Here is a 25,318-nt window from a genome sequence, read left to right on the forward strand (position 1 = left end):
GCAGACCTTCACCACTCCCCATTCTTTAAGTGGTGACCTTTTTCATTCAAACAAAAGCAAAACCGGAGCATTCAACTTAGAACCAGAGCTCTTGTTAGCTAAACAATAAAGGAGAATGTTCATACATCTTAGCCACTGCTCATTGTTTATTAGAAAATTGGAATGTTGGGAGCTCCATTGAAGACAATGGAGTGCTCTGTGCTTCTATGGGCCGGCAAAGGCCCGCAAAGCAACATTCCAATGTTGTTTTCAAAGGCCTCTCGGAGCCTGAGGGAATTTAAACCCCTCGAACTCCGAGAGGCCTTTGTTTTACTTGTTGGAACATTCTGCCCTCTAGTGGCAGAATGTTCTAATAGCCTTATAGCCCTTCGTAGTTGGGCTATACCGGCTATTAAAGTCCCATTCCCTTGTTAAAGTCCCTCCCCTTCAGCTCGGGCCTTTAATGCTGGGCGGGCCTTTAATAGCTGGTATAGCCCGCTAAGGCAGGCTGTAAGGATATAATATAGCCTTATAGCCCACTGCCGAGGGCTATACCAGTTGTTAAAGGCCCTAAACCAGAGCTAAATGCCTGAGCCACATGCGAGGGCCTATAACAAGGGTGAGGGCTTTTAACAACAGGTATAGCTCAAGGTAGGACAGCTATAAGGCTATTAGGACATTCCACCCACTAATGTTAGAATGTTCTAAATTTTAAAAAAAAAGGAGAAACAGGAAGAAAGAGATTGGAATGTTGGAACAGAATTCTCACACCAGTCATTATAAGCCTGGAGCCATCCCATTGTCTTCAATGGAGCTCTCAACATTCCAATGTTCTAATTGGTGGTCTATTTATGAAAGACTAGCAAAAGAAAAAAAACATATATGTGATCTGGGCCTATTAATATGTCAACATTGCATTTGTAGCTTCAAAAAGTCTCAGAGCATAAACTCTACATGTTATTTAGGCAACAGTCTTCTCATGGAAACTGAACATTCTAACTACACAAGAGTCCACTGTTGGCTCTGCTTTACTGACAGCAGCTTCAACAGTGTCTGATTTTCATAGTCAGAAAAAGTGTACCCGGTTTCATCTGAAACCCTATAATGTTAACAATATACATACTTATATAATTTTCTTTTTTATTTAATAACAGTGTATTTCAGTATTTCACTTACTGATTTTGATACACCTTTACCTGTTTTGGGGGGGGGGGGGGGATGAATTTTCATGGTATTTGCACCTAAGTAGGCAAGCAATATGAAAAAATATATAACAATGATTTGTGTAATATCTTCCTTTTCAAAGGACATTTTAAAACCAATCAGCCTTTTGCCTTGAAACGAGAGTAGACCAGTTCAGTGCAATTCAGTCTTTATTCAGCACAACACCATACCGCCATATACATACATGTGTGTGGGAATCAAAACATTTAAGACAACATAAAATCACTGCTCCACCAATGAGAACGGTCCGACAGAAAAATACCTAGTCAGAAAAGTGGAAAAAACCTCAAAATTAAACACAAAGATCTTCAATCACAAGTATGTGAGAATTGTACCCACCACACCCTTGATCTATTTATTACACTAAATCAAAATTCCCTCCTTATAACACATGAACACACTTCCGTTGACCACTACTACATGGTGATTTAATTAGTATGTTTCGTAGCTCTCTCGCCACCATTCCCAAAATGATTGTACTTGTGTACGTTTCCAAATGTATGCAAGAGTGTTCCTGGCCACTAAATCTGAAAAACTGTTAATTTGTTCTGCTGGATTCCTGGAAAAGATTATTAACTGGTCAAGAGTCAGTTTCACGAAGAGCGTAGCAGGGCCACTAGAAGGACTCGTTGCTAGAAAGTTCTTCATTCAAATACCAGAAAACATACGAGTACAAATGAACACAAAGACAGCGAGAACCTTTGAGAGAACTGCAATCAACAGCAGAGATGGAGAAAGAAAAGCTCCAAGGAGGGATATTAAAATGTCTCTTTGTTTTCAAAAGTAGCCAAACATAGTGGCTCAATCAAACTCAAAGCCTATGTGCACAGACTACACAAAAGAATACAGTGGTGTAGTGTGTGATGCAATAGGCATGTCATTGAACAGCAGTAGTTTCTTAGGTCAGTTATTTCATACCTCGTTGATCGAAATAGTATCACTCCCTTGTTATAGAGCAATTCTTTACGAGATCATTTTATAAGCATTGTAAAATCACCATCTTTTAAGATTGAAATGCTCACGTAGGGTTGCTGGGGTTAGAACTCATTCAGTGTGTGTAATACCATACGTCAGTGATGATTGCGTAACTCACAGAGCACTCTTGCCAGCATATACATCCATGACAGACCAACATTCACAGAATACAAACTATAATTCTAATAGCTATTGCAGTATTTCAGGAGTAAGGTATCAATTCTATTGATTGTTCCTGAAATGGAGACTACTTTTTTAGAGTGGTGTATTAAGTTATATTTTTGTAAATATATTTATGTAGAGGACTCTGCAAGAACTATATTGTACATGAAAGACTTGAAAACATGCTGGACAGCAGAAAATGTTGAAAATTATTATAATGAAGGCAACAATGTTCCTCCTTCTTGAACTGTTACATCCCGTTTTCAAAAACACAATTTCACCTTTCTGTAGCATTGTTAGTTGAACAGTGTTCTATAATCTCACCAGGAGCTTGATTCTAGTAATTCACAATTTCGTCCAACTCTGATAATAGATCAAATGATTCTCTAATTCTTGTGATGCATTGTAAATTTGATATATGGTAGTTTATCATTGTCTCAGTCATACAGTGGCAGAGGTTACAAAGCACCTTAACCCAAAATGTACTAGCTTTCTCAGAAGTCCTTTAAATTCTATTAGATTTCCACTCCAAATTTAGGAGTATTGAGGAGATACTCAACAGACCTTTTGTGTTGACTAATAAGGCCAGAAACAATTAAGACTATCAAACTATGTCTAATGTCAGTAATTGTATGATTCAATTTTCCCCAATATTATCTCAGCTTACAGGGGATCTTCAATAGACAAGTAATTAGTTCCCATCTAACTATGCAGTCTTTTACAATAATATATTTTCTGACATCTGTGGCAGGAAAAACCATCATATGTAGTTGTGTGTGAACATGATCAGCCCACAGCTATGTTCAGCAATCAAGTGATCTTCCACATTAAATGTGAGCTCAGAAAACAGACCTACTTTTTGCTATGAGAAGTTGAAGCCGAGCAAGGGAGAATACAAGAATGGCACTCAGGGTTATGTCAGTTATTTCAGAGCAAGGACCCACTAAACATAGAATTAGGTGCCAGTGCTAAGGGTTGGCTTCTAATCACATGATATCCAAACAATTTGTTTCCTGGGAATGTGGGCTAAGGCTGGTGTTTTAAACATTCAATTCCACTTTAACGAAAAAGAAAGGTAGTGGTCAGTTTTGGGGAGAATTATATATATATATACATGTATATTATATATATATATATATATACATACCTATATTTCATTTGATCAATTTCAAGTGTATTAACATTAGTTGGCTTTGTTTGAAGTGTGTGTGGTTGAACTATCTTTAAAAAAAAAGAACCTGCTCCATAATGATATTCAGCAACTTTGCTCAGTTTAGAAACATTATACCTGGAGAATCAAAAAAATCGGAAAACTGTGCCTAGAGATTTACTCACCTCTGCTCTCTACCAGAAGAAAAGTTCCACTAAGAACACTGTGCCCGAAAAATTGCAAATCGAAAAACACTGTGCCTTGGGAAATGCTGACAGTCTAGGATATTGTGGCTTAAGCAAGTCTGACCCTTGTGAGTACTATGCAGGAAGATGCAACTTCTCAGGCAAATGGTTACAGTAGCATACGGCCACAAGGACATTATGTGACAAGAGATTCTAAAACTGTAGAATTGTGCCAGGAAGTTGTCAAAACACAAGAATGCTTTGGCAAGCGCTTCATGGAAATTAAAACAGCAGTAACCTCCTGTCCTCTGACAAGCCTGTATGAGAACAGGGAATGCAGATCCCTGTTAGATTACAAAGTCTTAAAATGTTGAATAAGTGGACTACCTTAGCAGAACAATATTGCAGTATGCAGTGTTTTACCCAGGGCACAAGTCCTAAACAATAGAAGCGGGGTGACTAACCAAGTTAGGCAGTATACAAGTGACATCAGGGTGCATGACATCGCACACGGCTGAAGACGGCTGCAATGCCAGAAACCGGTTCTAGGAAGCTTGTTTCCGGTCCAGGGATGACATGGCTTGGCAGTTCGGGCTGGACTGTTCCCATGAGGTACAGGGTCAGACTGATTTGCATATGGCCATGTCTGAACTGGGGTGGCAGAGTGGGCTAAAGAACGGTGATGGATTAAACCCAGATCAGTTGACTGGGGGTGAGTGCTTGCAATGTTCAACACTCCGTCCATCATTTCCTTTGGTTTTGCTTTGATCGCACGCGGCTCCACAGGAAGTGACATCACAAGAAGTGACATCAGATATTAACACCTTACACATATGTTTAGCAGGTCTATCATAACTGCATTTCAGCGCATTATGAGGTATAACAAAATAGATTTTGCTTTGGGCTTGTGCCAAAAAACGTGTCTCAACCCAGACGCGAGATCTGGGCCTCAACTAATGCATTTATTTTTTTATTGACTTTGCCACATAGAAATTGGCAATAAGGAGAAACATGGCAGTAGAACTGTTCTGCTTAATTGATTGCAAAGTCTGTGTTTTTAAATATTTTATGGGGTTAAGACACCTGCAGCAGAGATCTTTGTGTGCCCAGTAAATCTCAGGGAATAATAATAATGGTAAAATAACTCTGGTGGTTGACACTTTCACTGGAGAGATCAGTGTTTTGTCTTGCCCAGATCTGAATCAAGGTAGTAAAGAAGGTTAATGTGTCTCCGGTAAAGCACATCATGTAACATGCAGATGACGGTTTTTTATTTTATGTAGATAGGTAGGAGGGTTTACTGTTTTTAACACAGAGATACTTTTATTACATGAAGTTCATAAATTGTAATCCTTTTACTATAGCACAGTGAGCTACAAAGGACATGTGACACCTGCACCTAGTAAGCCTCATTGTCTTATGTAACACATCTTGTACATTGATTTATGTGATTAATTGTCATGTATAACGTGCATGTTATGTAAAGCGTCGTGACAACCTGCATTGGCTTCAGTAGCGCTATAAAAGAAATAAAATAGTGGTATTTAAATTGTTATTTGTGTAAATACTGGGACAGACAAATTCACCTGACATTGTTACAATGCCTGCATAGGGGCTGATTAAAGTCAAAAGAAGGCCTCTCTTAAGTACCTGTGAAGTGATAACAAGCTGTGAGCCTTTCTTTCCCCTCCCTTGCATTTGCTTATGTAAAAACCGATACAGGTCCCATGCTCGAAGGTGCTTCGCGCGTGTTTAAAAAGTGTGTGTTTAAGAAGTGCTTCACGTAAGCAACCACCATGGCGCGATTGGCAGATTTTCACCAATTTACTCACTCTCATCATCAGCACTTTCCCAAAAAGGAACGAACACCAACGCCCATAACTTGAGTGAAAAGAAATGTGTGTGTGTACCCTAAATAATTTTAAGTGCACATCTTAACATATATGTTCCCAATAGATCCCCGTGGGAACCTGACAATTGCTACATGGTATTTGCTTACGTGGGGCACTTCCTAAGCACACACTTTTTAAAAATATGTGAGAAGCATCTTTGAGCATAGGACCTGTATCAGTTTTTACATATACACAAGGGAGGGTTCATAAGTAGTGACTAGACCCTTCCTCACTAAAATAGAAGTGGAGCCCAAGAAATATTGACGTGATGTGTAGTGTGCAAAAAGGGCTTTTTTCCCCAATCGGGTGGAGTCTGTTGCAGCCCCTAATCTTAGGTGTATGATTTTTCTCTTGTCAGGGTGCGGACACTGGCGTGTTCCATTAGTATTGTTCCACTCAGCGTCATTAGACAATTGAGCTTCTGTCTGGGATTCATCTGTCATTTGCTGCTAGAGGCCGTGGTTACTAGGGCTAACCAATTTGCATTGACAGCGCGCACATAGCAAGCACCAGCAGTGTCCAATCTTTTGCAGAGTATTCAATTCTACCAAGAAGCGGTCTGCCCCATGACTCTTTGGGCAACTTTCTGCACCCTGCTTGGTTACAAATTCGAAGGTCTAGTTAGTTAAGCAAACTGAATGCCCCAATGATCACTTCTTGTTTCGTAGTTGCCTTCGGTGACTTTACTCCAACCAAGTTATTATTCCTTCCCCTGCGCTCTATTTCTCGTGTTCGTGAAAAACAAGGCTAAGGAGCGAGCATGTGCAGAGCATTTTCGTGTGCACTGGATTATGCAATCTCTTGATAAGCACAGTTGGAGACCAATGTCTCACTCTCAGTCTTCATCCATTATGTAGACATGTCCTTAAGGTATATTTCCTTGCTCCTCGTTAGTGAACCGACATGTCAGCCCTCTCTATCTAGATTAGACTTGCCTGGGGGCTCAGTGACCTCTCTAGCACACCTTTTCAAAACACAGCATGAATGGAAATCAGGGACAGGACGACAGAACTTCCTGGGTTTTAATAGCTTGTGGCAGACATGCTTTCAATCCCAAACATCTCACAGCCAAACAACTGAACAAAACATGCTTAAAGGGGGTAATAAAGCCTTACAGTTATAAATGATGGGAGGTGGCAAAATGAATTACCTAAATTACAAAGGGTTGGTTGTGTTATTAACCCCTTCAGTGCCCATGACGAGCTGGACTCGTCATGGGCTGCGGTGGCGCTGTGCCCATGACGAGTCCAGCTCGTCATGAACTCCGCCCGCTAATGGAAGGCGCGGCACTGGGCGGGGAAAGGGGCGGGCATGCAAGGGGTTAATATTTTATGTTGTAGTCAAAATTCCAATTGAGACCACTTGGAATTCCCAACAAAACGTACAGCCAGAAAATGAGTATGGCTGTTTTGAGCTATATAATGTGTTAAATAAACACAGTGTAGGGAATGAAGGGTAGCTAGTCACTCCTCCTTTGAGACTTTCTAACTGCTGTATACTGTAGGATCAAACGTATGAAGTCTCCTGTACCCACATTTCCCTTTACAGGCATCATTTCACAATGAGATGCATACAAACTATGTCTTTACATTGCAAGTGATCTAGCTTTTACACGAACGTGAATGCATGCACACTATATTGGTTGATCTGCATTTTAAAAGTTAGTACTCTCCAGGCTTCATTTAAAGTCGCAGATACACCAAGACTGAACATTTAATGTTGTGGAAACACTCAAATTGCATAAACAAAACCTGCATGCGCACATATGTAGTCCTCAGCTCATGATTTGAAATCAGAAGTATTGTGATGTCAGGATCTTTCATAACTCCTTTCTGCGTAATTTAGACTGGTCCGTCACCAGCCTTTAAGATGGCTGGTTTAGTCAGCCACTGGAGGACTGGACAGCAGGAATGAGCTCCATGATACAGAGGCACAAAACATCTTTAGCAGACGGCAGATGAGAAACTCCAGAGGGGTAGAGCAATATGTCTTCTCTTATGCTTATCCTTCCCTTTCTCTTCTTCTGCGAGCTCCCTCAATCCACTTGTGTGCAGTGCCACCACACCCTGAGCTTTGTGCCTGAGAGCATATTTAAAAGAATGTTGAGTTATGAAAGCCTTAGGGCTCTCAACAGCTCCTACATACCAGCAGCTGTAGGGGAAGATCCTTTAGCATCAAGTGCCTTTCCTGCAATATCTGTGACTTCGGTGAGCCACTGCTTCCTTCTGGGGGGTGTGTAGAAACTCTTTGTGTGGACATTATGTGCAGTACAGTGAGATGGCGGAAAGAAAAAGAGCATCCCATTTTTCAGCTTTCCTTCAGAATGTTCAATTACCTTTCTGGCACCATTTAGAACAAATTGTTCCCATCCACGTCTCTCAGACTGTTTTACTTTGCTTTGACGGTTAGACATCAAGTAAAATTCTCACCTGAGGTTTTTGACTCAGTTACACCCACATCTCGGACCCATTGCACCGCTAAACCCCATTTAATTTTTGTGTCTCTCAGTGGATGAGCATAGTTTAAAATTCACTGTACAGTTGGTGTGAGGACACAAATGTGCTTTAGGTGAACACAAAGTGAGGGGTCCACTAACATTACCTGATATTGTACCTGTTCCTCGGACCTGGTAATTTCAACTTACCAATCAGAAGGATCTTATTTCTTTAAACCCCTTCACCGCGGCGAGAATTCCACTGCTGTGCTAGGGAAATAATGAGTGGGCTCGGTTCGGACGGCCCATGGCCGTCCTCCGCACACACCCACTGTGACGACGCATGCAAGGGGTTAAATAGCAGAACGTCCTCCAAAACTGCCATAAAGTGGTCACAGGTATGTTTCAATCTTGTGAAGTATGCAATGGAAGGCCTCTTAAGGTTACTTGAAGTGTCCAATGGAATACATGTTAGTTTCCATCTTGTAGTATTTTCTCATGTGCTTCCTTCCATGTTTTGTTTATGTGTATATCTGTATTTGCACATTTATTAAATAGTTTTAATGCATTTTTTGTTGAATATTATAAATGTATAGTTGAATACATTTTGTTATTCTATCCTTATTTGCTGCTGAAATGATAGCTATCACCTTGCGCGGAGAAAGCTAGCAGGAGGCAATATAGATATTTTGAAGCAGCTCTTACCACACTTGGGTGGTTTCTCACTTAAGGGCATGACAGAAAGATCCAGAGGACCAAAGAGTCTGGCAAGGAGAATAGTTACCACACATAAGTCGTTGAGTATAATTAGGACTGCTTAGCAGGAATTTCATATTTGTGTTCATATGCTAATGAGAGCAACTCAAGAGAGAGACTGGATTAGCATAGTAAATTACTGATGGAAGACGTGAAATTTACCAGACCTCTATTTACTTTATGGATAAAATGTGTATATATAGTTGTGGGGACCAGTCTTAGGGAGGAATTTCACTAGTCTTTAGGGAAATTATCTAGAAATAAGTTTGAGTGATCTATTTGACTGAGTACCAAGTGACTCACACAATTTATCTTTTGGTGTTGAGATTATGTATATTTTTAAAAAACGTCTTAATGTAGTTCAAACCTCATATGGATAAGAACTCAACAAGGGGATGCTCCGACATAAAATTAGAAATATTTGTGAAATATAAGAATGCCTTGTACTGGTCAAAAGGAACACCTCTGCATTTTTTGGTCTACTTTAATAAATGGAACAAATTTTACCCAGCGTCTACTTTTCTCTTTGCATTCTAGAACACTAAAGTTCTGCAGTTACTATGCTCTTCTTATCTTATTACCAAAACTTTATTTTAAAGTATAAGATAATTTGGAATATTAGTAAAATGAAATGTGTGCAGTAGCGAACAAGTAAACAGGCAACGACTAGGGCCGTGTAAAGACGAAGACACCTTTATGGAGGGAATGCAAACAATATTGCTTGAAAAATGTATAAGCAAGGTGATATATTCTCATATTGATAGGGAAAATAATTATTAACAGTAGTGCGATGTAATGATTGGAAATTTAGGTTCTAAATATTGAAGTTTCTTGAATAAACAATTTAAATAAAACTCGTATTCAAAAAATATGCAGTAATGCACTCCAGAATTCCAAATACCCAGCATAATTTGTCATTGCAACCCTACATCTGTAATTGCACCGATTTCCCATTCATCATGTAATTGTACCCATTATCCGTTTCAATTCCAGGGTTGTTGTTGTACCTACATGGGAGCTGCATTTTTTTTTACCCTTGAGGTCTTCATTTATACTTTCTTCCCATTGCCTAATTGTCTTTAGAGCAAGAATAGGTTTAAAACAAACCCAGGATCTTGTTCCTGTCTACATAGATAAGGGAGGTTATGAAAACAGATATTTTAGAGCAGAATAAGGTAGTACATCAAAAAGGCTGCTTAATTGCTCAGACCACTGAAGCTTTTTCCCCCCCAATAAAGTCAAATATATAAACTAGTCATAATTAAAAGGTCCTTCCTAACTGGAAGAAATTCAAAACAATAAATATTTAATTTGCTATTGTGTCAGCACTATCTTCGGATTCCATGTTATAGCTTCTTTTTCTTGATGTTTACATTCACATAACCAGCAAACTCAGAAGGTTTTGATATCCATTTTTGAAAGTAGTCTCTCTGTTTGGGCCAGATGAATGATCAAACAAAGGTAATAGGCGCACGATTGCAATGTCATATTTTAAAATAAGTCATTTGATTGGGGGGACAATCTACGGCTTGCTATAAACTAAGCTGAAATGTTCTACTTTATGCCACTAAAGAGACTAACTATTGGTACAAGGATGTATTTTGTATCTCTTATTATTAATACTCGTTACATTGGTTATTGCACATGGGAAATATTTTAACTATTAGAAAGGCAAGCACGCACGCGCAGGTTTGATATTCAAAAAGCGAGAAGGCCAAAAGAATGGACTCAGGGAAAAGTTTAGTTTCATGTTGGTTATTTGGAGACTTGTTTTACGGAGCGTAAGTAACCTTAGATATGGTTATACAACCAAAGTTGACATAATTTGTAGCTGTATTATCGATCTCCGTGAAATGGAGGCCATTATTTACAGTTTTAAAAGCTATTAATGACCCCAGATAACACCAATTCAACCAAGCCTCCTGCAAGCTGCCTGAAACTACAAGCATTAAGTTAACAGTAGACCACAATAGCTTATCTGGATAGGTGAGCATGGATTTTTTTTTACCCATGTGTTAGCTAAGTCCAGAAACAACCATTTTCTTTATTTAAAACCTTTACAAGCAGTTGCTGTTATGTGTGCTTCTTCAGCATTTGTTGGCTTCGGTGAGCCACATCGGGCAGAAAAACAGTGATATTCACCTGCCCTAGGCCTCTACCCATGTGGGTCAGGGAGTGCATTCCCTACAATTGTCTCATCAGCACAGTTTAAATGAAATTCTGAGCAAAGATTCTTGAATAAGCTTTAGGTAGAATGCAAGCACTTGACATATTGTGTCCTCTGCATTATGCCTCACCCTGCAGGATTCAGGGTTGAGCTGAAAGCATTAGTGTATAAGGGACATACCTACATTTGAGCCTTCCGTAAACCAAGGCCCATCGTGATTGGCCCATTATTCACATGGCAAAAATGCGTGCACAATTTTCTTTGTGCACACAGAGTACATTTTACACACATTCCTTTTTTTAATTTGCCTACGTATATTCTGGTATGCTAAAAATGCCTAAGTCCAAAATGACACTGTCAGCATGAATAAAATAATAATGTATCTTCCAATCCCAGTAAAACCTCCTACACAATATGTATGTGGACATTTGAACGTCTGCAGGTACAGGTCAATGAAGCAAAGAGTAGCTATTATGTGAAGCTAATAGCATGTATTAAAATCCATACCTTGTTGAATCTAGTTTACTGAGGAGCTTACTTTAATGTGTTACGTACATTAGGCATGTAATTCAGAACATCATTTTGGGATACATTTTGCAGCATATACACATTAAATAAAATGCCTGGTCCGCCTCTCCTATAAAGACTGCTCAATGTTTGTTTGTTTTTCATGTGCAGGAATCATGGTGAGTAAAGAAGACGGCAAATGCTTATTAACACCCTCTGAAAGTGACGTTGAACCAGCTGTTTCACTTGCCTTGGAGATGAAATATGTATTAGACCCCAACCGGCATGTTAAAAAAAGGAATAAAGCCCTACAGGTGAGATTTAAAGACATCTGTGAGGCCCAGAATGAACAACTATCCGCGATGCAGCAAACAGACAACAAAGATACCAAGACCATAACGTACAAAACAGCGTATCGTAAATACATGACCGTACCGGCGCGAAGGTCAATCCCAAACGTTACCAAGAGCACAGGAGTTCAAACTTCGCCCGACCTGAAAAAACGCTATCAGACTTTTCCTCTGGACCGAAAAAAAGGGAACTTTATTAAAAACGCCTCTGCTGTCGAAACATTTAAAAATCAGAACAATGGCTTTCTAATAGACATTAAAGACAAAGAAGGGCGCGCTATCTCAGGGGAGACCTCTGAATTCATAAAGGGGACTGATCAAAGGACGCAAGGGCTGGCTTCGAACATTAACGCATGCATGGATGTTGTGCATCAGCCTTCCACTGGCAACTGTTCAGAGGCGAGTAAAAGCAGTGATTTGCACAGTTGCACTGAAGAACCCCCTTCCCTTCAGAATTCGGCAAGCTCTACTTCAGAGGAGCCTGATTGCCAGCTGCTCGAGAAAGCAAAACACGACACAGGGCCACTGGGTAATGAGGGAGCCACTCAATCAGCACACTGGAGAGTCTTTCAGACGGAAGAAGCCACAGTTCATCTGCCTGCACTCGGCTCCCATGCCGCATACCCGGATCTGTCCGACTCCATGACCGAGGCAGACTGGTCGCTGTGCCCGACGGCGGAAGACGACGACGACGACGAAGCGGTGCATCTCAACGGCGTGGAGACGCAGGGTTTAGACGTGCAGGCCTGCTCGACGCAGGCACAGTGTCAAACAAGCGAATGTAATGAACAAACTCTCCAGCTCAATGTTGTACATGTGGAAGAAAACCAGCCTTCGCAGGCAGCCGTTGCAGTGAGTGACGAATGCCAAAAAATTGTGCCTCACACGGAAGTGGTGGATTTGAAAGCACAGCTTCACATGATGGAAAACCTAATAAGCTCCAGCCAGGAAACAATAAAGGTGCTGCTGGGGGTTATCCAGGAGCTGGAGAAAGGGGAAGCTCAGAGAGAGGGGTAAGTGTAAAAAGGCGTTGTGTGTGTGTGTGTGTGTGTGTTATGGCTCATAAGATGAATGCTATTACTAGTAGCAAGCCGATGTGTTTCATGCCTTGCATCACTATTGGTTCATATTTAAAAAAAAACCTGTTGAGTGGGCACTTGAGTTGTGCATGTACCCGAAGAAGCCACCAATTTTAAACCTTTGTAGAATGTACCTCTTTGAATATAATTCTTGCGCTTTCTTATAGTTTTTAGCAGACTGTGTGTGAGGACGTCAATACTGGCAATTGCCATTTGTTTTTCAAAACCGGAATCACACATATATTCTACATCATAATGACATACATCGTGCCTTTTCATTTCATGCAAGATGATTTTTGCATGTGCGTGGTATATAAAACGCTATGAAGGGGCAGAACATTGTATGTATTGTGGAGCTGTATTCCAGATATCACTTAATTTAAAAATCCAAACATTTCAGAGAGTTCAGGACATGTTTCATTTTCCATTTCCTTCTTTGTAAATAAATGGCACCTTTTCCTTAAAATTGACATAAAATGACTACTTATAGCAGCGTGATGCAAAAGCTTTTAGTTAACCAGGCCTAGCTAATAGCGTTGAAAGGGATAATTGCAATGTGTGCAGATTTTATGGCTCACATACATAATTTACCAATTTACACTAAAGATTGTTTTAACTTAACAATTTACTTAGCCAACATACTAATGACATAATTTATCTAGCTTTACCCTTCGGAATGACTGCAGTACAACCCTTTACATTTTTCAAAATGAAGTATTGAATGCAGTGATGTGCAAGAAGTTTGTTTGGCGTAGGCCATGGCAGTCGCAACATTACTTGGCAGTGCTTTTTCAAAATTATTTTTAAATTTCTAAACATGCTGTTAATCGCTGATGTTGTGTGTGTAATAAGTGATGCGTTTTTAATAGATTTTTTGAAGTTATCCGATTATGAAATGTGTCTTAATCTTTAGTATAGTTCCGAAGTGACATTCATTAATAATTTGTCGGGCCTTTCCTTTTGACATTTAATATTCATTCATCACAATACTCAAAACTATTCTAATATGAAAGACTGAGAACACAGGGTTCCATTTTGTGCTTAGAAGTTGGAAATATATTCTGATGATCTGGTTTATACTGCAGTAGTGATTGAATATGCAAGCCAGACTTAAATTTGCCCAATAAATACATTTGTGTGTTTCATTTGTAACGTATCCATTTATATACCCGTGATATTGCGGAACATCCAGTGTAATACACTAATATGTATGTGTTCGGTGAACAAATTTCAAGATAATTGGACAGTGGTAATAATTATATTTATATTTCAAAATAAGTTTTGTTTTCAATACAGTCAACTCTGCAGAACAAATGGTTTCATGCTTCTTCTGTATACAGGGGCACGAACGAGTGCATACTTCCACTGGTACACTTATGCAGTATAGCAAAATGAGATTGTTATTGGTGGGACAAAGAGTGCTATCTATTGGGCTACTCCTTCAAAATGCAGTTAACGCTCGCAAACCAAGATGTTTCTGGGTATTCATCAAGGCCAGACTGGCCATTCTGCCACTCTGCTATTTTCTGGTGGACTGCAGGACAGGGGGACATTCAAAGCAAGATGGGCTACCTTGTGCCTACCATGGCTCCACTGTAAATTCTACATCCTGCAGCTGAGCTGGTTTAAACATTTTTGCCAGGGCTGAATTTGGTGTCTAGTCCAGCCCTGGCTTTGACAGTCAGTTTCTAGGCCGTATCTTCCCCTCGTAAAACAAGCACACCGACTCCTATAAAATGTTGGTGTGGTTTTCCAGGGTGCTAAAGAAGCACCTGAAATTTCATATGACAGTAAGGCTAAGGGTTCCTTCATGGGCTAAATGTTTCACCTGTTAAGGATAAAAATAAAGAAAAAAATGCATATTTCTTCTATGCACTGTCATTGGGTTGTCCACCATGTGGGCACTCTAGTGAAGTACGCTTGTTGGAAATTGAGTAGGTCTGATACGCACAAACATAGATTAGAAAATGTGAATCAGCAAACATGTTTAAATCTTCGAAAAACTGAGCACAAATCTGCAGTGAATAGATTTTCTGATTTTATGTGAATTGGGCTTAAGGAAAGCCAACAAAATGACAAAGCACCCACTTTGTTCATTCAGAATGATGACAAATATATATTTTGTGCTGCTAATCTACTCTAAATACTTTGTGACATGAACCCATGTACAGGTGGAGACCTTATTAGAAGCTAGACCTGCCCTTTTCTGGATCACATTTTTAGAAGAACTGTGCTTTTCTACTATGCTGATTTAACAAAATCCCAGTTACCATTATTAAAGGAAAGTAAATGTTGCTTTAAAGAAAATCACAATGGAAAGAAAGTCAGAAGAGAGAATATCTAATATTCAATTATACTTTTTTATAAATAAGTAGTAATGGCAAGATGCACTGAATAAGAAACATGGCTCAAGCTCAAAGATTATGGTGGGACTGGCTCCTAAAAATGCACCTTAAGTTTATTGTGGTAACTGATTACCCAATACACAAATGGATGACAAATATGTTTAATATGGATGGAATATATATACATTAGTAATTTGATCTACAAACTGCAGCTAACTATTACTGCAAAATGCATTCATTCATCAGGCATATATGTTATTGGATCATTCAATGAAACACCCTCTACCCTTCCATAGAGTTATGTGAACAGCTTTCTTGTTTCATCTTCAAGAAAATTCAAACCATGTTTGAACAATTTCTGACACAACTTCCTATGATTCAAGAAGCAACATCCAACCCAATTTCAGTCCATCACTTTGTAGATTTGCCCCCCTAAACATTGACGAATCAGCAGCTGAACTCACAAGTTGCAAGTCTAGTTCCCCCCTGGACCCCTGCCATTTTGAAGCGTTCTGCCCCTGTGGTGAACCCTATATTAAACAGACTGTTAAATCACTCCCTAGACCGGCCGAAGGTTCCTTCCAACTGGAAGCTATCAGCTTACCCTAATGTTCTGAGTAACTCTAGGCCTATTTTACTTCTTTCCACGGTAGCTATATCACTAGAGAAAAATGTTGATAGGCAGTTATCAAATTTTCTTGAATCCAGTTACCTACTGCATGACTCCCAAACCGGATTTTGTGCTGGCTACAGTACTGAGTCAGCCCTGCTTGAAGTCTCAGAATACATTAAAGAAAACTTGGATTTAAATACCCCAGTTATGGTAATGCTACTGGACATTTCTTCGGCATTCAGTATGGTCTCTCATGCTATTCTGCCTGAGAGACTAGAAAAGATCGGTATTACAGACCAAACCCTGTGATGGTAGTAATCCTTCATAAGCGACTGCTCCAGGCAGTTTTCCTCCCACCTTTTAACTTTGCCTCAAAACCGCTAGAGTGCGGAGTGCCTCAGGGCTTGACCCTTAGCCCCACGCTTTTAAATATATATTTGGAGCCACTGTCTAAACTAGTCAAGTCTTGGGGGTGGGGGGAGGGGAGAGTTGTATCCTACACAGATGACACCCAACTCCTTGTGGCCTTCCAGGAATATGCTCCTACAACTCTGTGTTCCTTCAAACTTTGTCTGTAAGCCGTTGTTCATGAATGCAAGCTGTCTAAAACTTAACTCTAATAAGACAGATTCTTTTCTTAGGCATCAAAATCTCTCCCATTCCCATTATTTCATGGGCATCTGAAATGTGGCAAACCCCCCTTCCAGCACTAGAAGCAAGAAATATCAGGGTTGATTTTGAATCCAACCTTACCTTCGAGCCCCAAATCAAGGCATTATCAGCCCGTTTCTTCACTTTTAAGTCCTTAGGAAGGATGCTGCATCTCATCCCCATGGGTTTCCGCTAGACCAGTGGTTCCCAAACTTTTCACTCCTAAGGACCCCCATTGAGTCACTACTGGCAGCCGGGGACCTCCAGGCAATTTGTATGATTTAAATGTCAAACATTTAAACTGGAATTCGAAGAAAATAAAAACACACACGTATGCACATCAAACAAAGACTAGACTTAAATTACTAAAGATTTTAGTATTTTTATATTAAAATATTTGCAAAAATAGAAATATCCTAATGGGAAGGTTGGTGCTGCTTCTCGCGACTAACTTTTCATTGTTTGGTTTTATTTCACAGCCTGAGTCTACTGCTCCTGCCAAGGCTGGACTGGAAACTTAAAGCTGCTCTGGCAAATGTTGTCAGACTAGTCCCCATACAGTGCACACCAAGTGCAGCGAGTGTGTCTGACCACTACAAAGGGGGCATTGGGGGCCTCTCCCCCAAGAAAACTTGGGGGAAAATGGTGCAATTTGCAACACATTTGTCATTATATATTGAATTGAAATAATGACCTTACTATGCACCAGCATACAATAATCTTTTGTCAATCTTCATTGATTCCCTCACTACTACCCTCCAACAGTGCCTCTCATCTCTCCAAAGCCCCACTGTCACATGTATTTAATTTTTTTATCACACCTTTCATACCACTGTAGGGTGTCAGAGCACTTTACATCACACACATACAGAGACTATGAATCATAGCAGGTACATTAATCATCGGAGTTATCTTGACACTTTTATTGGTGCCCAAAAACTGCTGTTTATACATGGAACTTTGCATTGCTTTTAAAACTGCTGCCTGCGGACCCCTTGGGAATGTGTCACGGACCCCTGGGGGTCCCCGGACCCCAGTTTGGGAACCACTGCGCTAGACTATAGTTCATGCCTTGATTACCTCCAGGTTGGATTATGCTAACAGTTGGTACCTTGGGCTACCTGCTTTTCTGATTCAGCATCTTGAAATTATTCAAAATACTGCTGCCCGGCAAATTCTTAAAATTACCCACAGGACTGGGGTGTCAGGACACTTATGACATTTTCATTGGCTTCCAGTAAATAAAAGGATCAAGTTTAAGTCACTCATCTTTGTCTTTAGGGCCTACACCCACAAAGGCCCTCTCTGAAATTGTGGAATGCTCTTCCTCTTGGCCTGAGAAGCAGCCCATCTGAAGCTTTCTTCAGAAAGAGCTTAAAAACCCTTCTCTTCGACACTTGCCTAAACGTCACCTAGGTTCTCTGCTGTCAGGTGTCTTACAGTGATCTTTCAGCCAGCGCCAGGTCCCCTCATTTGAGGTAGCTGTGCACTTTGGAAGTGCAAAAAAAAAATGCAAGCGATTACTTAATTTTTGTGGCTGTATATTTAAAGATAGTACACATGGCTCTTTTTGACTTAGAAATAACTTGTGTGCTCTCTTCATGGTCTCAATATTTAAACAGGCATTTACAAAGCCAATGCTTATTCCTTTAATGTGCAAACATATGTAAGCAGAGGCATTGACACATGCTTTTTAAATGCAATGCATGCACAAATTCTGTTTATCATATGGAATCCTACCGTACTCGCTTTGCTAGTGCTGAAATAGAAGTATATAAAAAGAACTGATTTCTGTGTTTGAATGCATATAGGAGATAAAGAACTGAATGTGACAGAGTGATGATTGAATGTACTTTTCAGATATAAACCATTTTTTTTTTCATTAGAAAATCTGCAAATTGCTTATATATCTGATCTGCACTAGCGCAGAAAGGGGAAAAATCTATGAAGTGTGTGATTTTTGCTAACTTGGATCACAGACCACCACAGAAATCCTATTTAATCATATGTCTGATCATGATATCGGTATTAAACTGTACTCATTCTTTACTTTTCATCCCATGTTCAATTCATAGCATGCCAAGCTTCCTTAATGAATAAGACCTGGTTTACACCTTCTAAATCTGAGTCATTGTAAACTTCAAGCCCTCTTTGTTATCTGCAGCATTAAATCATCTTTTTAAATACTTAATTGTTCAAAATCACCTAATTCAAATCTGCACAATTTTTTTCATTTCAGCAGATTAGGTAAAATATTATTACACTTCTCCTAATTACCGTGTACTGGAGAAGTTTCTTCCCTGTAGAGAGAGAGAGTAAAGTAATTAAGAATTTTATTTTAAGAATGGCTTGCCCTCCTTATTGTATCATAAATTAGGACATGCGCTAATCTGAAATTCTTTTCGTGCATACAATGTAAACTAGGCCAACCTTCGACATCCAGGTACAGGTTTTAAGGCACAATATTATAGGAAAAACATTGACTTAAAACAGGACTCTAATTGTATCAGCATACACTCCACCCAATACATATCAGTATGTGCTTCAAATGTTTTGCTTTTGATCCTTACTCCAGAATTGTCAAGTTTTCATATCTTTGACCCAAAACCAAATCACTTTAGTTCAAGTGTACTTTACAAGACCACCTGTCTTAAAGTCAAAGCTTAATCCCCATTAATTCCACCTTGGGCCTCAATCAGCACCATACTAGCACAATTACTGCCATGGGTGAAAGTTAAGTTGCACTAAAACAAATTCACAGATCTACATAGAGGCCATAAACATTGCTCCTACTGCCCTTGTCTAACAGAATGAAGCTTCCTAAAGTGCATTCAAACATGAACTCAAAGTACAGCTCTTCCAGCACCAGTTCTGAGAGGGATCTTTTGCCATCTAATCTCTAATCCCAAACTAAAAAAGATAGGGTGACATAATCACCTGATGCTGCAGTGACTATTTTGGGACGAACATTTCAGGATGTGTAACTTTAAACTTCCATTACAGCCATAATATTCGTCCACAATCCTAGAAGCTAAACACAATTTTCTAGGGCACTGGGGCAGTCACAGAACCCCCCCCCAAGGCCCCCCCCAAGTGTATTTTACGGAATATGATATTTGCGGAGGATGGATAAACTAATAATATTGAGGGCGACTCGGACACTTTAGGAGGGGCTGAGCCCCACTGTTCAGACATCTGCACACCAGAGTGAAAGCAACTAATGTTCAAGAGAAAGAGTGCTTGATATCCTTGATGACTCACATGAACAATGAAATGCGAAAACAAGAACCGTGCAACACACTGATCTAGAGTAATCAAGAGTACAAGTGTATACGCTGGGGAGGATGGATAATGGGGATTGGGTGGGTTCTGAAATTTGGGAGCATAGATGAGTGAATGGGATGGTTTAGTGGAATTTCTGTTTGTACTTTAATTATCTTTATTTTTGGAAAACGTAATGAAATTAACTGAAAATAAAACAATAATGACTACTTAATTTTTTTGAGTTAAGTTAATATTTAGGGTCCTGAATGGGTGCCAACTAAAAAAAAAACCTTCAAAATATGAATTTGGGGGCTGGCTTTTATATTAAAAGCTTTATCTGAGTTAGCCTATTTCTAAATTATAAAAAAAACATTTCCTACAACAGTATTTCCCTAGATGCCAATTTCGTGAAAGAAGCCTAATGCAACTGGCAATTTCCATTTGCAGATTTACATAGAAAAAGCATGTTTGCTCATTAACATAGTATATGGATTAATTCTGCATTACCAACCACTTGTAAAAATATGTAACAATGGATAGTGGTGAGTTGAATTTTAATGTTATTACCATTGTAATTCTCACCAAACAAAGGTGTTGATTAAGGGAAGTAAAACAAATGCTGCATTTAAATACCTTTTAGAAACGCATGATCTACACATTCTCACCTTCCTAATAAAGTCTTCTCTGCTTGCCACCTGCCCTTTCTAAAGAGCTAATAAAGTTGGGCACACATGCAGCAACAAAAACCCTAGATACCAGTTCATGTGTAGCTTCCAAAACAGGCAATCAAGCAATTCTTACTTTACTAATAAAAGCTTCTCTGCTTTCCACCTGCCTTTATAAAGGTATGGACTTCCCGCTTGTTTATGATGGTTTAGTTGCAAAATTTATATGAGCCAGAGACAACTGTAATGGCCAGAGGAGGGGAGTACAAACTGTAATATATCAGTAGTTCTAAATCACACTGAAAGAGGTTCTGTTTGCAAAAAGTTTTTGTTGTCTAAAGAAAGCAAAACGTTATATTTGTGGCATAAAGTCATACATTAAAATAATTCACGAATGTACATTTCACCAAGATATAGTGTGACATGTATTTTTCATATAATTCCAAATAATATAAATTCAGATTTTTGTTAATACACAATGGTCACCTTTACCTTAATATTTGAATATATGTGAAGTAAATTTACAAAGTGCTGTATTCAATGTACATGCATGAATATGTACAGACATTCATTTAACAATCCCTAAATCCAAAGCCATGATGATACTGTACACATGATTTCAATATGTTCTTTAGTAAGAACATTATGGGGGCGATTACGATTAGGCCCAGAGGCGGTCGGAAAGTGAACGGGTGGGTCATACCAGCTGGCTTCCGATGGGTTCGGAGAGCCCGTCTGCCAGTCAGAAACCAGCTAGTAATCTCAAGTGCGGGCCTTCCACCCTTGAGATTACGCTGCACTGTTTCTGACATGGTTTCCATGCCAGCATATCCCACATGGAAACCATGTCGGAAAGTGTGTTTGGGGGCCCCCAGCAGGGCCCCTTTTGGTTTACGGCCTCCATTTGGAGGCCGAGTGGGGCCTCTATCCCCCTGTTGATCTCTGCACCTTGTGGCAGGCGCCTGCCACAGGGTGCAGGGATGAACTGCACCTACCTTTCGTCAATGGGAACTTGTGTTAAGGCCGGTTTACATCCATAACACAAGCTCCCATTGAGGAAAGGGAGCATGCGACCGAACAATGTTCTGTCACGTCTCAATGAGTGGGTTTAGACTGCCGACCATGTGTCAATCGGTCACAGGACCAAGTAGGTGTCGGGCGTAAGCAATTCCGCCCAACATTAAAATAAGCCCCTATATATCAGTCTATTTTGCTTCATCATTCAATCCATTAGGAACAAATTGTAATGGGCATATAACTCTCATTGAAGAGTTGACCATAGAAAAAACACCATATTTGTTATAGAACACGAGCACAGATACAGAGAGAAAATTATTTTGATCAAATTATGACTAATTCTTAATCCGAACAGTCACAATTCATTAATATTCTTACTATTAATGTGAATTATGTTAATCAAAGAAAGAAAAATGACTGAATCCTGTAAATTATGGTAATGTAGATATACAGACACTATAAATAAAAATAATTGAATTTCAATTTAAAAGAGAAAATTGAGACAGGCCGGATATAAGGCCACACAAAAGAAAGGCATTTAATATATACTATTCTCAATGATATAGTGAATGATGTCTCAGATCATCCTGATTTTGATAGCTCACAGAAAAAGCAAATCGTAATAATATTCTGCCTGTCCAGTACTGTGTCAAAAACGTTGAGTATGCGGATGTCAACTTGACTACAGATTGCAATTGCATAGCATAAGCCTCACATTTTCTAGTGCCATCCTTAATCCACATACCTGTAAATATTCTATACTATTTTCTAATGAATTGATTGGATGTCTTATGAGATGCATGGACAGTTCAGATTGGGATCTCCAAGCGACCAGCCTGCTATCCAGATAATGAAGAAGCCAGCTTGCAGGCAGTGGTTGTTCAGTCAGTTTCCATGGTTAGAGTCAGAGTTGATTTCAATTAAGTAGCAACCAATATGTCTTTCAGAAGCCATCATTAAATTGATCAATCCATTCATCTTACTGTCAGATTTGACTTCCCAATTTCATATGTGGCCTTGGAGGAAATGGCCATGGTAAAGCTGCAGGAATCTGAGGAATTAGTCAGGTATCCTTCATGGATGACTTCCTCTTGGAGACCATTGTTATCAAGGTCTCTGTCCTGCTACTTTTAGCCATTTGTCTGACCTTTAAAAACCATCACCAAAGACCTCTTAAACTCTGCCTACAGACAACAGGTCTTCTTGGAGAGTTCTGGCCTGCATACATTTCCATCACACAGACATGATGCAGGTGGTTACTCTTTCTGCTTCACATACTAATCAGTTGACTGTAAGGTTCATAGGGACACCTTGCTACTGATCGTATTTTATGACTATGTCCTGCCAATGGCTGCCTTAATTTGTTCATGCATCTTCAGTCTCCACATGCATGCCAATGACAACAAGGTCCTGCTCAAGTTGGTTGGAGAACTGTGAAGTAAGTAGGATATTCAGAAAACAGATGAATAGAAACTGTCTAAAAATAATGAACATACTTCTTACTATTTCGTCTCGGTTATTAGCCAACACCAGTCAGATCCATAAACGAAATTACCAAAAGATATCAACATTCACTTTTTAACCAAAGGTAAGACCTTTGGCCAGTACTTCGAACATAGGGACCAGACTGTATAAAGGGAATTCAGTGGATTTGAGATCCTCCAAAATACCTAAGTACCAACTGCTCAAGAATATTGCTGCTCAATTGTTTTATAGGATGGCTCCAAATCTGAGCTTCTATCATGTCATTTTAAATTCAAATGACCGTAAAAATGTAAAGCACAGCATATATTTCAAATCACGTTTGTCCATTTTTTAATTGTTTCCCAATTCCAGAAGAAAAAGTTGGTGCCTTTATCTACAATTTATGCCACATCTCTCTTCCTCTGCACAAGCGGGTGAGCCGAATAAGCTTAACATATGTTATTTTTAGTAAAACCGCGATAGTGCAACAAAAAATTGTTACATTAAAATTATCAGAATGATCTACAACACAATCTGATGTGTTTCTGACTTGCAGTCAAGGATTAGTGGTATACTTTTTGAATGTGTAGTTACTCCAATAGACAGATTATCCAATTTGTTCTTTTGTTTGTATTGCGAAGGAATACCTCATTTGATCAGAGAATTCAGCACATCCATCTCGGTTAGCAATATTGAGGAATCATGATTTGAACAATTCAGAAGAATAGTGAGCTGAAAAAGAATGCTTTTGGGACAAACTTCACAGAGGATTAAAAGAATAACAAAATGGTAGTGAACTTGAGATCATCTTAACCTAGGCAGTAGATGTATTTTGGAACAAAAGATTTGCTCCATGGTCCCTTTCACCCACCAATATACAAATCTCCACCTCCCTGAGCGACATGCTCCACTTTCACATTTTAAACCACTTGATACAAATAAAAGATGGATTAGAATAACAAGCTCTATTAGAACATTGGAATGTGGAGCACTCCATTGTAGACAATGGAGTGCTCCGTGCTTCTACGGGCCGGTAAAGGCCCGCAGAGCAACATTCCAATGTTTTACAAAAGCCTCTCGAAGCGCGAGGGGATTTAAATCTCCTCGAGCTTCGAGAAGCTTTTGTTTAATTTGTTAGAACATTCTGCCCTCTAGTGGCAGAATAATCTAATAGCCTTATAGCCCTTCGTAGCAGGGCTATACCGCTATTAAAGTCCCGCTGCTTATGTTAAAGTCCCTCGCCTTCGGCTCGGGCCTTTAACGCTGCAGCGGGCCTTTAATAGCCGGTATAGCCCGCTACGGCGGGCTATAAGGCTATATTCATTTTAAACCACTTGATACAAATAAAAGATGGATTAGAATAACAAGCTCTATTACAGTTTAAAAACACAAAAAGGAAGTCAACTGAGGCAGGTACAAAATTTCTTTTAGGACCAATACTGTTTTTAATTGGAAACACAACACTTTAAGAGCCCCCTCTCTAGCACATTAAAGAAGCCCATCTCTAGCCAGGGTTGGTAATCTTCATTGATGTGCCACATGCACAGAAATCTCCATGGAAACAGTATTTTATATAAAACAGTAAGTAATCGTGTAGGTTAATTTATCACATACACGTGCCATATGGGAAGAGTTGTGCTTCACATTACGTACTAGAGTGTACAACACATCAAAAACAGCAACTAATTAGGGGGCGTATTACAGAAGTGCCACAGGTGCAGCAAGTGTTTGCACACATTTTTGGGCTTTGCTGCATTTGTGTATTATAAAAGGAGCTACAGGTGCCTGTGCAGCCTCTTCTTTAATACTGGATGTCTGGTTCGTCATTTTGTGTCTGCTTGATTATAAAAGGTTGTTCCCTTATGTGAATCAGGGAACGACCCCTACAAATGAAGGCAATCATTTGCCCCTGTCCCTGTGACACTGAATGCCAGCTGATCAAGGCCAATGATGTCAGACATTTCTTCGAATAATTTCCAATCTTGCTGCAACATGGATTGTTTTAATTGGGGCCAAAAATGTTTTAAGGAGTCAATCAAGAACATTACCACCGTCAATTTGAAACATTACCAGATCTTGTGCCAACTTTTTGATGTCCTGGAGGGATCAGAGGTTTCAATTTTAGATGAAGATGCAGCTGATAAATGTAAGATCAAGATGCAGCTGATACATGTCAGATCAAGCTGTATCTTTCAACTGAGAGTCCGGAATACAGTCTAGAGATCGAGCAATTTACACAATTGTTGAATTAATGTTCAATGGCTTTATAGAATGAAGCCAGTCTTACATGTGGGTGTGGATTCTTGAGTGAAAAAAGTCAGGGTTCAATAAATTAAGCTTCAGAGGCAGAAACGAGCTTTACAGATGAGCACAAACTCATGTCTAGCGCATGTGGTAATACGATGCACAAAACACTCTCTTAGAACATTTAACACAGGA

At 39.5% G+C, this 25,318-nt stretch overlaps 2 protein-coding genes across 3 annotated transcripts in view; one reads left to right on the forward strand and one right to left on the reverse strand.

Moving 5' to 3' along the window:
* DOCK1 (dedicator of cytokinesis 1) overlaps nucleotides 1-25,318 on the reverse strand; it is a 1,163,810-nt gene that overhangs the window by 606,576 nt on the left and 531,916 nt on the right. The window lies entirely within an intron of this gene.
* The window catches only part of INSYN2A (inhibitory synaptic factor 2A), a 133,495-nt gene that overhangs the window by 24,704 nt on the left and 83,473 nt on the right, over nucleotides 1-25,318 (forward strand). Inside the window, exon 2 of the mRNA XM_085606234.1 lies at nucleotides 11,603-12,794. Within this exon, the coding sequence (XP_085462360.1) occupies nucleotides 11,608-12,794 (1,187 nt within the window). The 5' untranslated portion in view covers nucleotides 11,603-11,607. The remainder of the gene's footprint in view (nucleotides 1-11,602; nucleotides 12,795-25,318) is intronic.

Source organism: Triturus cristatus, chromosome 1_2 (genome assembly GCF_964204655.1).
Source record: "Triturus cristatus chromosome 1_2, aTriCri1.1, whole genome shotgun sequence".
NCBI lineage: Eukaryota > Metazoa > Chordata > Amphibia > Caudata > Salamandridae > Triturus > Triturus cristatus.